Genomic DNA, 15,945 nt, shown 5'->3' with positions numbered 1-15,945 from the left:
ATATATATATACATCTATACACATATATATATACAGTTATATATATATACATATACACACATACATATATATACATATACATATATATACACATACACATATATACATACTGTATATACAACATATACATATCTACATATATACTGTATATACACATATATATACAAATCTACATATATATATCTACATATATATATATTAGGGGTGGGACTCGATTAAAAAAATTAATCCAATTAATTAGAGGCTGTGTAAGAATTAATCTTGATTAATCGTATGTAATCGACACGAAATTTGCCCCAAATCGCAAATGTTTTTTTTTTATTTAAAACGGTTTTAGTGGGCTTACAGAATCAAATAATAGACATGGACATGAATATTGTAAACTGAAGCTGTTTTAATTTCTGAAAAAAGCTTTAAACTGCATTTGAATTCAAAACAGAAACAAAAATATCATCCCTGGTTAAAATTGGGCAGACTTAAAAATAAAGTGGTAGTTTAAGTACTTTAAGTACATTTTCAGAATAGTATTGTCTTTAAATAATAATAACCAAAATTTCACCATAAAGTGCAGTTTTTCTTCTTAAAAAATAAGTCAGAAACATAAAAGGTAATTTGACCAGCTTACTCTTTAAACTCTGAGTAACATTAGCCAAAATTATTTTGTACATTAGGCTAAAACAGTGTGATCATTGAACATTTTGTAATTAGATGTATTTAGAATTACTAACGGTCACGGAAGTCCAATGATCCCCAGTAAGAGCCACAAAGTCCGCTTTCTGTAATGCATCTAATTTTGCTTGCTTTTCAGTGTGCACAAAACCATGCTTTTATCAAGGCTTCGCTGGTAGTCGAAATGATCAGTCGTAGGAACGCGCTTTATTCCGACTCTAACATTTTTGTAGCTGTGATGTGTGCATCAGTGTAATGGATGTACCAGGAAATCATGCATTGACAAAAGTTCCCGCTTGCTTGGAATTGAAAGTGTGATTAAATGCGTTATTTTTAACGCTATGGAGTACATGCATCAAGCTTCTCAGCTGTGCTTGTGCTAAGAAAGGGAAAATTTTAAAATAACGTAACATGATTCTGCGTTAACCTAATATTTTTCATACGCCCCAAACCAAGGAGATGCTAAGGTAAAATGAATCGGTAGCGCTGCACATAGTCAGTACACCCTCTCGAATCGAACCTCAATGTCGGCGTTAGAGGCTTAAGACTCTACAATTGCCACAGCGTGGCTTGTCTATGCTAAAGTATGTATTGTAGATCGGGTATATATATACATTTATATATATATACCCGTATCGCAGTGGAGAAGTAGAAGTTATGAAAAGAAAAGGGAACATTTTAAAAATAACGTAACATGATTGTCAATATACAGTAATTGTTTTGTGAGTGTTATTGAATGTTGCTGTCATCAAGGATTTGATTATCATTATTTCTTTCAATCAGGCTCGTATTTGTAGGATGTGTTCAAGTTACATTCCGTGTTTGTCAATCGCTGTAAAGATAAGAGGTTTCATTCATCGATTAGTTCCTTACTGCATCAATAAACAGCTCGCCTTCCTTTTATCTGTGATGTGACAAACTGCATGCACGGGTTTTTTTTACACTGTCTTCCTTTAGCAGGACATTCACTTTTTCCACCGTGTGCTTTGTTTCCGCAGTAGCTGCACTTATGAATATGATTGTATGTATAAGACGCTTCATATTTTTTTGCTGCCTTCTCAATTGTGTAATTCGGTTTTGTTCAGCACTCTTTGGAACTGTTGCTTTTGTCTGTGCACTGCGCCAGTTCACGGAGCCGCTTGGTGTTCTTGCATCAAGGTTCCCAGCTGTACTGGTGCCATCTCGTAATGTCAGCTAAGACCCGCACTTAAAAGTTTCTCTCGCAGTTTCAATGAGTTTGTGCCAAACACCACCCTGACCATCTCATCTTCCTCTGCATAAGCACAGTCCTTCACACGTGAATATTTACCGCAGTGTTTGTATTGGATTGCCGCTGATGGACGGCCTTATATGGGCAGGCACTAAATTACAAACGCTAGTGGCAGCCTGTCTATGAACTTAATTTAATATAAACTTACGGTTCACGCCGTGCTTTGTTTCCGCATATGCATCATTTGCTTCATAATGTTTTTCTGCCTTCTCAATTGTGAAATGGCGCTTTGTGCTCATCGCTGGAGTTCTTCCTTGTTCTCTACGTACTTACGTAGGAGGCGTGATGATGTCACACTAAACTCCGCCCCGCCATCTCCAACTCAAGACTCCATTACATTATATGGGGAAAAATAGCTTCCAGTTATGACCCTTATGCGTAGAATTTCGAAATGAAACCTGCCCAACTTTTGTAAGTAAGCTGTAAGGAATAAGCCTGCCAAATTTCAGCCTTCTACCTACACGGAAGTTGGAGAATTAGTGATGAGTCAGTGAGTGAGTCAGTGAGTGAGTGAGTGAGGGCTTTGCCTTTTATTAGTATATATATATATATATATATATATATATATAGATATATAGATATATAGATATATAGATATAGATGATTAAATTAAAAAAATAAAGAATAGTATTGGAGATTAATTACCTAGGCCTCACAGGTATGACAATAACAGGAGGAAAAATAACTATATCTTTATCTAAAGAGAAACGTTTGTTTTCGACTTTTATATTTGCACAATTGTTTTCTTCATTTATATAATAGTTAATAAATCTGTTTATACACTTATTATGAAATGTGAATTACAGTGTTTACTTTTTTTAACAATGTATAAAGTGACTTTCCATTTTGCAGTGTGTCAATAACATTTTTCATGATCATTGAGCTGATTTCATACTGCTTACTTGTAGAATGTCTTACAATAAACTTTGGCAGACAATTTAAATGCAAGAAATTGCAAATTGAAAAAAAAAAAAGTAAAAATCCAAAACTACTTTTGTGTTTCACCTAGATCCTCAGGACGATAATAAGATTGGCATTGATGGGATTCAACAATTTTGTGATGACCTAAATCTTGACCCTGCCAGCATCAGTGTCTTGGTAATTGCATGGAAATTCAGAGCTGCCACTCAGTGTGAATTCAGTAAAAAGGAATTTATAGATGGCATGTCAGAACTTGGGTGAGTAATAATGTTTGCAATCTACTATAAAAAACATTAAGTGTACCATTCCCGGTCTTCAGACTTTGTATTTATATTACCTTTATTTTAAAAAATATTTGTGTTACCAGATTTTGTAAAAGGATTCCACATACTGAATTTTCACAATATTTACAGTACATATTAGTTTGATAACAAAGAACACAATACATATGCACGTTTCATCATTAATGTTATTTATTTCTAGTGAAACTGTAATCCTACTTTACACTTTATAATATTAGTTAGGCTTACATCAGCATTTATTGGATTTCATTTTTAAGCTTGCATACAAGAAATTCATCCAGCACAGCTTTCCAAAGCCCTGGCAGTTCAGAATGGCTGCTAGATGGTGCTCCTCTTTTGGTTAATTTGTGGCCTCAGCTCCACTAATGAAGTAGCACCCATATGTAATGGTTTTTTGCATAAGCTAAAACACAAAGTAGGACAGGTACCAGTGAACCACGAGTGTATTTTAGTCACATTAAGTTATGTTGAATCTGTTGATTCAATATGTTTACAGGTATTATCATTTTCATATTGTAAATACCCTAAAGAATAAGTGCAGTAGTTGTTTTAGTGGTAATTGTTCCAGAATAAAGTATAGGTTGGCCATTATATTGGCTTCATTTTCTGAGTCTTAGACAGCTGATATGAGGTTTGCAAGATACTGTCCTTATATATTTTACATGCGCTATACTGTTTGTGGTCCTTCCAATTACAGTCTTCTACTGTATGTGTTTTCCCCATTGTTCTTGTGCCTGGTTGAACAAAATCTTTGTATAGCTGGCTTTTATTTTCTACCCTTTTTCCTTACATACATTTTTTTTAATCAAAGCACTAAAGGGCTTAAGTTTTTCCTGGTGGTTGATCAATCATTATATGAATTGACCTGACTTTTGCAAATTTAACTCTGAATCAAAAATGCAGCTAAAATGAACTGCTTCACTGGCAAAAAGGGATCATTGACAAAGACGTTGCAGCATTTTATTCAAAAAGTGGAATACTGTTTTTAGTATGGATTAGGCTCTTTTGTAGCCACATGCTTGGTCGTAACACCACATTTATAATGAGTGAGTGATGTGCTTGTGGCATCTTCCTGAGCTACAGAGAAAGATCATATGCTGTCATCCATTTTCCCCTTACTATTTTGATACAGTTACTGGCATTTTAAAGTAATGGCTAAGGTGGATTAATACCACAGTAACCAAGAATTTAGGACTAGAATGAAGAAGAGTATAAGAGGAGTGAGTCAGTGAGTGAGTATAAAACGCAAAGCAACAACAACAACAACTTTTATTTATATAGCATATTTTCATACAAACAGTAGCTCAAAGTACTTTACATAATAAAGAATAGAAAAATAAAAGTATGCATCGTGGTACACTGCAGAGCTATAGTGCGTCTTTAGTGAAAACAGCCGTGTCAGATGGGGTTGTATGGATTGCTTCTGAACGCGACTGAGAGAATGAAAAGTGAATTAAAAAAAAAAAGCTAACCTTTACAAGGATCATAAATTGCACCGGCTGATACAGATTGAAATCAAATGTATGCTTTTATTCTAAAATAGTAAGACTAAGAGCAGTTTACTTCTCAAAACGGAATAGTGCAGAATCGAACTCGTGACCTCTTGATTCCCAGGCGGGAACTGATTCTATTGAACCACGGAGACAGTTACAATAAACTACTGTCAATGTCGCATGTTAAGGTGGCTTTTTGTTTCTGCAGTTATATTTTTGAATAAAAGTGCAATTGTATTATTCTTGTGAAAATGTTTCTTTGCTATTTGGACTTCAGGCTTCATACATTATATAGTTTATGCCTACATTTTGTCATCTACTACTAGAATATAAAAAACGTTTCTGTTTTAACAATGTGTTGACACAGATTACTGTAGAAACGGAACAGACATGAAATGCGTGTGTTCCAAATAACGATCTATTATTTCCACTCTAAAACTCCACTTCACTCCCAGATACTCAATTAAAGCATGAGCTGAGAGAAGTTCGTGCACGTTCTAAATTGGTGGGGGGATGGAATAGCCGGCTGCTCCTAGCTTCTCTTTGTCAGCACATTTAGAAGACAAAGGACTCTGGCGGAGAGGTGTGAAGGGATTTAAGAAGCAATTTAAAGTGGGACGGAATTACAAGTTTTTTCGTAGGCTCTGGTAATTCTAGTGTTAATCCATCCATCATTGTTGGAGCATCATGATGCTTTGAGTAGGTGGAGGTGGCGCAGGCCACCACCACAAAGAAACCGGAAAAAGAAACAGAAGAGAGAGTAGGGGTCAGTACGGATTTCAGAGCCACCATGAATAGTTTTTATGAAGAACTGAACATACAGAGTATCAGGATTAAGTTAAATTAAGTTAAATTGAAGTTATAAAAAGGCCATGTTAAAGTAATGTGTTTTCAGCAGTTTTTTAAAGTGCTCTACTGTACTAGCCTGGCGAATTCCTATTGGCAGGCTATTCCAGATTTTAGGTGCATAGCAGTAGAAGGCTGCCTCACCACTTCTTTTAAGCTTTGTTCTTGGAATTCTAAGGAGACACTCATTTGAGGATCTAAGGTTACGATTTGGAATATAAGGTGTCAGACATTCCGATATATAAGATGGGGCGAGATTATTTAAGGCTTTATAAACCATAAGCAGAATTTTAAAGTCAATCCTGAATGACACAGGTAACCAGTGTAGTGACATTAAAACTGGAGAAATGTGTTCGGATTTTCTTTTCCTAGTTAGGATTCTAGCAGCTGCATTCTGCACTAGTTGCAACCGAATTATGTCTTTTTTGGGTAGTCCTGAGAGGAGTGCGTTACAGTAATCTAGTCGACTGAAAACAAATGCGTGAACTACTGTCTCAGCATCTTTCAATGATATAAGAGGTCTAACTTTTGCTGTGTTTCTTAGGTGAAAAAATGCTGTCCTAGTGATCTGATTAATATGCGATTTAAAATTCAGATTACAGTCAACAGTTACTCCTAAACTTTTTACCTCCGTCTTGACTTTTAATCCTAATGTATCCAGTTTTTTCTAATAGCCTCATTGTATCCATTATTGCCAATCACTAAGATTTCAGTTTTCTCTTATTTAACTTGAGAAAGTTACTATTCATCCATTCTGAGATACAAGTCAGACATTGTGTTAGTGAATCAAGAGAATCGGGGTCATCAGGTGCTATTGATAAGTACAGCTGTGTGTCATCAGCATAGCTGTGGTAGCTCACGTTGTGCCCTGAGATAATCTGACCTAACGGAAGCATGTAGATTGAGAATAATAGCGGACCCAGGATAGAGCCTTGTGGAACACCATATTTGTAATTACCACAACTAACAAAGAATTTTCTCCCTGTCAGGTAGGTTTCAAACCAATTTACACTGCCAGAGAGGCCCACCCATTGACTAACGCGATTTCTAAGAATATTATGATCAATGGTGTCAAATGCGGCACTCAGGTCTAAGAGGATGAGAACAGATAAATGGCCTCTGTCTGCATTCACTCGCAAATCATTTACTACTTTAACGAGTGCAGTTTTTTTATGTGCTGTGCTTTGTTCTAAAACCTGACTGAAATTTATCAAGAATAGCATGTTTATTTAGGTGGTCATTTAACATGCTTAATGACTGCCTTCTCCAGAACTTTACTTAAGCAAGGCAGGTTAGAGATGCAGGTTAAAGATCAGAAATCCCACAAGAAGGGAGGGAATTGAGTGTCAAGAAGGACCATAGTCATAAAGACGGTAGCACCTCTAAATTCCTCTTTTAAAATATTTATGAGTTTCCAAATCAAGGATCACAGGAGTGCTGTTCCAGCACAAAGTGACAGTGCAGCAGCTATCAGAAATCTGGACTGTACTGGCGGACACTATCCTTATAGACATCAGTAAAAAGCTTTTCTTTTGGCTAATGATATATGATATTTCTTTTGTGGATAATCCTGCTTTGCACATGTGCCAGCTCTTCTTGTGTCAGGCTAATTAAAGTACAAGAAGCACAGTTTCAAAAGATAGAGCAGCAACTATTGTGGATATAACAGTTGCCTTTGGTATGTCTGTTAATTGCAATCCCTGGTGAGAAAATAAAACATGCATTCTCGTAGCTGATGATCTGAAAAGCAATAGATTAATAAACATCAGGAATGTATTTTTATTAGTCAGTATGTGTCTTTGTGCACAGCCTCAGAGAAAGTCATTTGCTTCGGTTTTTCAAAGTGAAGTTCATCATTGGCTCTGGAATGCATATGCTGTATGTTCTCAGTTTCATCTAAAACATAAAAATATCATAGATGAAAAAGATATAAAGCTCTGTTTTGCTTATCATATTTATGGAAGGCTCAGACACATCCCCACTGTGATAAAGAGTAGTAACATTTCATGTCAACAGGTGAATGTTAGAAACTACAGTATATCAAATGATTAGCACATTTATAATAAAAGACTATTCGATTCCCTTCATGGCCTTTACAGAAAGTTGTTTTAGCCATTATAGATAGTTCACAAGAAGCAGACCAAAAAATACTTGCACAAATATATACAAATAATATAGCATTAGATTAAAATGTTTAGCACAAAATAGTACTGCTTGGACTAGGGGTTAGCAAAGGTGAATGAGAAGAAATGAATAACATTTTCTAGGACCTATTATAAAAGAGTCTAATGATCACCACAATCTGTGTTTTGCATAGTAATGGTTTTTCATTGTTGTGTTTGCGATTAAGGAGGCAGTATAAAGAGAATTTTTAAACCTCCTGTAATCTAATTGTGCTTCTGTTATCCACCTGTCTCATTTAAGGGTGGTGGCTTGTGTTGAGACAATGGGGCAGTTTTTTATACTCTGATTGTGTTCTTTATTCCATATTACAGTATTTTCTTACATTTTTCAATGATGTCATTTTGTTATTTCTTATCGGGAATAGTCATTAGGGATGACATAAAAATTTACTTCCAGGGTGTCATGTTACACTTTGAGAGAGACTAAATTTCAATGAAGTACAAGAAAGCAGATAAGGAGAAGACTTAGAAGTTAAGCTGAAGTTTTAAAACTTAGACATTCTTGAATATTGAACACCCCATGGTTGGAAATCTCACCCATGAATCAGATCTTAGAAAATGAATCAGAAGAGTTTGTTCAACAAGAAATATGTCATCACAGTAAGTCATTGCAGCATGTTTGCAGAAATAGAATAGATACTGAAAGGAGAAGGACACTGTGAATATTTACATTAAGCTGCCTTAGGGTTTATTAGATTAAGTGGAGAACTGTCCCCTTTCTCATATTCATCTTTATCCATTCAGTCCAAAATCACAGAAGACTTTATTTACTCTGACAGAGCTGTAGAATTACAGGTTTGAGAAGTTGGGTGGAACAGTTTTATCTTGTACATCTCAGTGTGACCTGAGCCCTTAAAGTTGCCTCTTATGGTCCTGCTTGAGTCTAATGGATAACCACATGCAGAGCAGAAAATTTCAGATTGATAAATTTTTAACAAAAGCATTGCATCTAGTCAGTGTTTGTCAGAGAGATGGACTTTCTCTTTACATTAATCCAGACTTTGTCTCAGTATATCTGGGATTGGATTTATAGCTATCATTATCTTTGATTAAAATGTTAGATGAGGATATTATGGCATTATTCTTAACATATGAAGTTTTCAGTTAGCCAACAGTTAATATAGAACTACTGTATGTAAGTAACTTGCCTAGTTTGAAAGATCTGGAGAGGTTAAAAAGTAATCATCGTTGTAATTGTGCAAATAAGAGAAATGGATTGATATATAGTGACCGCATGTACTGCATGTACAGTGTATATCTGCATGTACTTTCTACTCAGAACAAATAATTAACATGTGTCTCCAAAAATAATTAGGAGCTCCAGGGTGAAACAGATTTGAAATTTTTGTTGGCTAATGGAAGACAACAAGTACAAGCATGGTGTGGAGGACTACCGGCTTTCCATGCTGGTCCTCAACCCCAGGCCGCTAGGAGGAGCTCTCCCGACAGCAGGATCATGCCCCGAGGTCCAGCAGGGCCTCATGGACTTTGTAGTATTTTTACACAGCCCTGCTGGATACCTTGGGGGCCACCAGGAGTCGCTGTGGGGGGACTTATGGGCTCTGTCGTGCCTTATGACCCGGGAGTACATCACGGTCACGTGACAGGAAGGAACGACGTGCTCCCGGGGTGAAGAAAAGGACTGTTTGCCCTGACCCGGAAGGAATAAGGAACTGTGGTCTGTTGGGACAGGAACACCTCCGGGTCAGGGGCTATAAAAGGGCGGTGCCTCGCTCCAGACAATGAGCTGAGCTGGGTGGTAGGAGGGCAACGCGTCTGGGAGTGGAGGATTGTGATTATTGTTGTAGTATTATTGGAGTATTTGGGAGTGGAGAGTGCTTTGTGCACAATTATTATTATAATAAATAATTATTGGACTTTTACCTGGTGTCTGACGTGGTGTCTGAGGGTACAAGGGTGCAAGAAAGCACTTAATCTGTCACAATGGATAATCTTTGATGTTTTAAACATCTATCTGTTTTACAGCTTGCTTTCATCCAATTCAAGGTAATGGTGTAATGGACCCTATACTTGCAGAAATTTAATCTGGACAGTGGCACCAGTCTATTATAGGGTACACTAAATACATATGCACACTCTCGTTTTCTCTCTCACACACACTCCCACAGTCGCTCACATCAGGCCAGTTTATAATCACCAGGTAATCTAGTTTGTACATTTTTGGAATACGAGAAAAATAATCCACACAAAACAGGGAGAACATGCAAAATTTCCACAGGTGCTGACCCAGCCACAAATCCAAACCAGCCTCCTAAAGCTGGGAGGCAGCAGCACTAACATCAGTACCACTATGATGCCCTCTATTTTAAAAAAAAATCCTGAAAAGTGGATATAACATATCAGAAAGAACATATGTGAAACAAAAGTCACAAAAGCAAAGGAAGAAGAAAGAACAAACAAGAAATGAGCAATGAAACTCAATTAATTAACGGCAGTTTTGTCTTTTTCCATATTTTCTTATAAACACTTGTTTATTAAGCATATCAAAGTAAATAGTTCATTAGAGTAATAACAATTAATAATCTTTATGATATCCACATATTCCTTCTCCTCCAACACTTACTCCTTCCCAAATCAGTGAACAAGATATGTTATGGATAATCGTTAACCAAAAGAAGGTAACAGTGGCCTAAGTATAACACATGTATCAGGAAATAAGAATAGCTTTAGTTCACAAGGCAGAGTAGAAGGAGCATAAAGAACAGCGTAAAGAAATTGCAGACTTACAGAATATAAAGTCAGTCCAGATGCAATACATTGTAAAAGATTTGTGAGTAGTTTGACAGCAAAACTGCCTAGACAGAAAAGTATTCACTGATTTGAGATACAAAAATCTAAAAAGTTGAGACTCTCAGGTAACAGTGGGGTACTAGCTATGAAGAAAGAGGGAGAAATATACTGTATTTCCAGAGGGACTATTTCGAATGTTATGGTGGACCATTCCTTAAAGCACAAAGCCTTGTGAAGGGTGTAGGACAAAGCAGGACACAAGGAGAGGGTTTCATTGTAAGAAAATGAATATTGATCTTTGTGAGGGACAGAGTACAGTTGTTCTTTAACCAAGGCAAGGTTGTGGGGGAAAAGCACAGCCCTGTGGTAGAATCTCACATTTTTGTCAGACACCACCTATCCAACCTGTTACAGAAGTTGAAATGGAGATCTGACTTGCTACTGATGGGATTGGGAGGTTGGTGGGTGTCAACATTAAATTTAGAAAGTATGAGCCAGAACTTTATTTATTTTAACAATGGCCGTAATTCTCTGAAAGGGTGGATGCATTGACCTCGTTAAATAAGGAACAACAACTGGACAAGAATATATCACTGAGGTATGCATAGAGGTTAATACGATATTTTAAGACTTTTGTAAGTGGAATTGTTAAAGGCAAATGGACCTGCAGAAGGTTAAACTAACAGAATAGATATTAATGAGGTAACCAAAAATATCATATACGGAGAGAAAGAGATTCAATAAGAGCACTTGCAACTTAATACAGGAATCAATCATTGAGAGTGGAGGATAGCTGTTGCCAACAGTCCAAAAGACAGATTAAAAAGGTGAAAGTGGACAGGCATGTTAGTCTCCTTTTTTCATGGTGAAGAAATGAGACAAAATAATTGAAAATACCAACAAAAACACCACAAATTAAATAAGAAGTGACCTGGGTTGATTTCCTTTGTACAACGGGACAAAAATACTTGGATATAAAAAAATCACTAAGTTTAAAAAAAAAAAAAATATGTATATATATATACACACTCACCTAAAGGATTATTAGGAACACCATACTAATATGGTGTTTGACCCCCTTTTGTCTTCAGAACTGCCTTAATTCTATGTGGCATTGATTCAACAAGGTGCTTAAAGCATTCTTTAGAAATGTTGGCCCATATTGATAGGATAGCATCTTGCAGTTGATGGAGATTTGTGGATGCACATCCAGGGCACGGCTCCCGTTCCACCACATCCCAAAGATGCTCTTTTGGGTTGAGATCTGGTGACTGTGGGGGCCATTTTAGTACAGTGAACTCATTGTCATGTTCAAGAAACCAATTTGAAATGATTGGAGCTTTGTGACATGGTGCATTATCCTGCTGGAAGTAGCCATCAGAGGATGGGTACATGGTGGTCATGAGAGGATGGACGTGGTCAGAAACAATGCTCAGGTAGCCCGTGGCATTTAAACGATGCCCAATTGGCACTAAGGGGCCTAAAGTGTGCCAAGAAAACATCCCCCACACCATTAGACCACCACCACCAGCCTGCACAGTGGTAACAAGGCATGATGGATCCATGTTCTCATTCTGTTTACACCAAATTCTGACTCTACCATTTGAATGTCTCAACACAAATCGAGACTCATCAGACCAGGCAACATTTTTCCAGTCTTCAACTGTCCAATTTTGGTGAGCTCGTGCAAATTGTAGCCTCTTTTTCCTATTTGTAGTGGAGATGAGTGGTACCCCATGGGGTCTTCTGCTGTTGTAGCCCATCCGCCTCAAGGTTGTGCGTGTTGTGGCTTCACAAATGCTTTGCTGCATACCTCGGTTGTAATGAGTGGTTATTTCAGTCAAAGTTGCTCTTCTATCAGCTTGAATCATTTGCCCCATTCTCCTCTGACCTCTAGCATCAACAAGGCATTTTTGCCCACAGGACTGCCGCATACTGGATGTTTTTCCCTTTTCACACCATTCTTTGTAAACCCTAGAAATGGTTGTGCGTGAAAATCCTAGTAACTGAGCAGATTGTGAAATACTCAGATCGGCCTGTCTGGCACCAACAACCATGCCACGCTCAAAATTGCTTAAATCACCTTTCTTTCCCATTCTGACATTCAGTTTGGAGTTCAGTAGATTGTCTTGACCAGGACCACACCCCTAAATGCATTGAAGCAACTGCCATGTGATTGGTTGATTAGATAATTGCATTAATGAGAAATTGAACAGATGTTCCTAAATCCTTTAGGTGAGTGTATATACTCAGCAAAAAAAGAAACGTCCTCTGACTTTCAACTGTTTTTACTTTCAGTAAACTTAATGTGTAAATATTTGTATGAACACTAAAAGAGTCAACACCATAAGACATAAACTAAAAATGTTTCACAATGTGTCCCTGAATGAAGGGAGGCTCAAAATCAAAAGTACCAGTCAGTATCTGGTATGGCCACCAGCTGCTTGAAGTACTGCAGTGCATCACCTCCTCATGGACTGGACCAGATTTGTCAGTTCTTGCTGTGAGATGTTACCTCACTCTTCCACCAAGGCACCTGCAAGTTCCTGGACATTTCTGGGGGGAATGGCCCTAGCCCTCACCCTGCGATCCAACAGGTCCCAGACGTGCTCAATTCCTTCGACGATAAACACGAATCCGTCCATCACCCCTGGTGAGACAAAACCGTGACTCATCAGTGAAGAGCACTTTTTGCCACTCCTGGCTGCTCCAGCGAAGGTGGGTTTGTGCCCATAGGCGGCGTTGTTGCTGGTGATGTCTGGTAAGGACCTGCCTTACAACAGGCCTACAAGCCCTCAGTCCAGCCTCTCTCAGCCTATTGCAGACAGTCTGAGCACTGATGGAGGGATTGTGTGTTCCTAGTGTGACTCGGACAGTTGTTGTGGCCATCCTGTACCTGTCACGCAGGTGTGATATTCGGATGTACCGATCCTGTGCAGGTGTTGTTACACGTGGTCTTCCACTGCGAGGATGATCAGCTGTCCTTCCTGTCTCCCTGTAGCACTGTCTTAGGTGTCTCATAGTGTGGACATGGCAATTTATTGCCCTAGCCACATCAGCAGTCCTCATGCCTCCCTGCAGCATGCCTAATGCACGTTCACGCAGATGAGCAGGGACCCTGGGCATCTTTCTTTGGGTGTTTTTCACAGTCGGTAGACAAGTCTCTTTAGTGTCCTGCGTTTTAGAACTGTGACCTTAAATGCGTACTTTCTGTAAGCTGTTAAGGTCTTAACGACCATTCCACAGGTACATGTTAATTTATTGATTATGGTTAATTGAACATGCATGGAAAACATTGTTTAAACCCTTTACAATAAAGATCTGTAAAGTTATTTGGATTTTTAAAACATTATTGTTGAAATACACAGTCCTGAAAAAGGGACGTTTCTTTGTTTGCTGAAAAAAATATAATATATATATATATAATATAATATAATATATATATATATATATATATATATATATATATATATATATATATATATATATATATATATATATATATATATATATATATATAGTAAAGACTCAGAATTAGGCAGCAAAAAGGTTTGGGGTTTTCCGGCCCCGTATATTGTCCACAATTCGAAAAATAAATCAGGTCAAAACAGAGAAAACAAAACACGTTCATCTGCACGACGCCATACTAGGCGTCGGCGGCCATTTTATAAAGGAGGAGCCGGAAGTGGAGGAATGCTGGGAAGGAGACGTGAGGGATGACGGGACTGCTGACGTCAGGGAAGATGGCGGAGGAAGGGCGGAAGTGAACGTACTGCAGGAAAGGTCCTATGGCGGAGCGTCTTTAGTTCTGGAAAAAAAAGGAGAAAGGTTAGTACCCCTCCACTCCCTGCCGGGCGAACGCCTTTCGATGTGTTTTAAGGTCCATCCGCGCCTCCTACTCAAGATGCGTGACACGACCCCCCCTTAGCCCGAGACTGTCAGGACGGGTGGACCGAACCGAGAGGTCGTGAATACGAGAGAGGGCATCGGCATTGGCCTGAAGGCCGCGGCGGCGACAAGTGACCGTGAACTTATAGGGCTGTAAATCCAGAAACCACCTGGTGACCCGCGGGTTCGACTCTTTATGAAGGGACATCCACTGCAGCGCAGCGTGATCAGTCACTAGAGTGAACTCGCGTCCCAACAGGTAGTACCGGAGATAAGTCACGGCCCACTTAATGGCCAGGGCTTCCTTTTTCACCGCCGCGTACCGGGTCTCCCGGTCCAGTAGTTTCCGGCTCAGGTACATCACGGGGTGTTCGACACCATCGATGCTTTGGCTCAACACGGCGCCCAGGCCTGTGTCCGAAACATCGGTCTGGAGGATAAATGGTAACCCAAAATCAGGGGTCCTTAATACAGGTGCCGACGTTAGGGCCTTTTTTAAGTCATTGAATGCGTGTTCCGCCTTGTCATTCCATACCACATGAAGGGAGCGCTTTTCTTTGTTAAGTCAGTCAAGGGTGCTGCCCTCTCGGGAGAAGCGGGTACGAACGGCGGTAGTACCCGGCCAGCCACAAGAAAGCCTGCACCTGTCTCTTGGTACTCGGACGGGGCCATTCCAGGATGTCTTTGACTTTGGAACATTGGGGTCTCACCTGTCCTCGTCCCACAAGGTAGCCTAAATACTTGGCCTCCTTTAAGCCAAAGAAACACTTACGGGGATTGATATGGAGGCCGGCCTTAGCCAGTGTCACGAGGACAGCTGAGACCTGCAAAAGATGTTCCTCCCAGGTGCCGGAATAGATGACGACGTCATCCAGGTAGGCAGCACTATAGGACTGGTGGGGCTTCAGCACTCTATCCACCAGACGTTGAAAGGTCGCTGGGGCCCCATGCAGCCCAAATGGGAGGACCTTGTACTGCCAATGTCCGCTAGGGGTGCTAAAGGCCGTTTTCTCTTTCGCGGATGCCGTTAAAGGAATTTGCCAATACCCTTTCATCATGTCAAGGGTAGTCAAGTATTGGGCCGCACCCAGCTGCTCGAGTAGGTCGTCAATGCGGGGCATCGGGTAGGCATCGAACTTGGAGACCTGGTTTAGACGTCTAAAGTCATTGCAAAACCTCCAGGACCGTCCAGCTTGGAAACGAGGACGATAGGACTGGACCAGGGGCAATGACTTTCCTCAATGATGTCCATATCCAACATTCGTTGCACCTTCAGTTCCACTTCGGTGCGTTTCGCCTCCGGGAGTCTATAGGGCCTCTCCCGAACGATTACTCCGGGGTCCGTGACTATATCATGCGCAATCAGGGCGGTCCGGCCTGGTGACTCGCTCACCACTTCAGGGATGGTGTGGATGGCCTGGGTCATCTCACGCCGCTGTAAGGGTGTCAGCTCGTCCCCGAGGTTAAGGGCAGATGTGCCGGCGAATAGGGAGAGGGACCTACGGGTGTCAGGAGACTCTTCCCTGTCCTTCCAAGGTTTTAGCAAGTTGACGTGGTCGATTCTCTCGCTCGGTCGACGATTAGGCTGGAGAACCAAATAGTCGACGAGCCCCTTTCTTTCC

General features: G+C 39.6%; 1 protein-coding gene across 4 annotated transcripts in view; it reads left to right on the top strand.

Annotated features, from left to right (window-relative positions):
* The window catches only part of dcun1d2b (DCN1, defective in cullin neddylation 1, domain containing 2b), a 128,992-nt gene that overhangs the window by 41,787 nt on the left and 71,260 nt on the right, over positions 1–15,945 (top strand). For all 4 annotated transcript variants that reach the window (XR_005632610.1, XM_039744656.1, XM_039744654.1 and 1 more), the window contains exon 3: positions 2,949–3,117. Coding sequence is in view for 3 of the 4 variants with exons in the window: in XM_039744656.1 (XP_039600590.1) it covers positions 2,949–3,117 (169 nt within the window). In the remaining variant the exon portion in view is untranslated. The remainder of the gene's footprint in view (positions 1–2,948; positions 3,118–15,945) is intronic.

The sequence above is a fragment of the Polypterus senegalus genome, chromosome 2 (assembly GCF_016835505.1).
Source record: "Polypterus senegalus isolate Bchr_013 chromosome 2, ASM1683550v1, whole genome shotgun sequence".
NCBI classification, from domain to species: Eukaryota; Metazoa; Chordata; class Cladistia; order Polypteriformes; family Polypteridae; genus Polypterus; species Polypterus senegalus.
The sequence above is the reverse complement of the archived record's forward strand: the minus strand, read 5'-3'. Positions and strand labels throughout refer to the sequence as shown.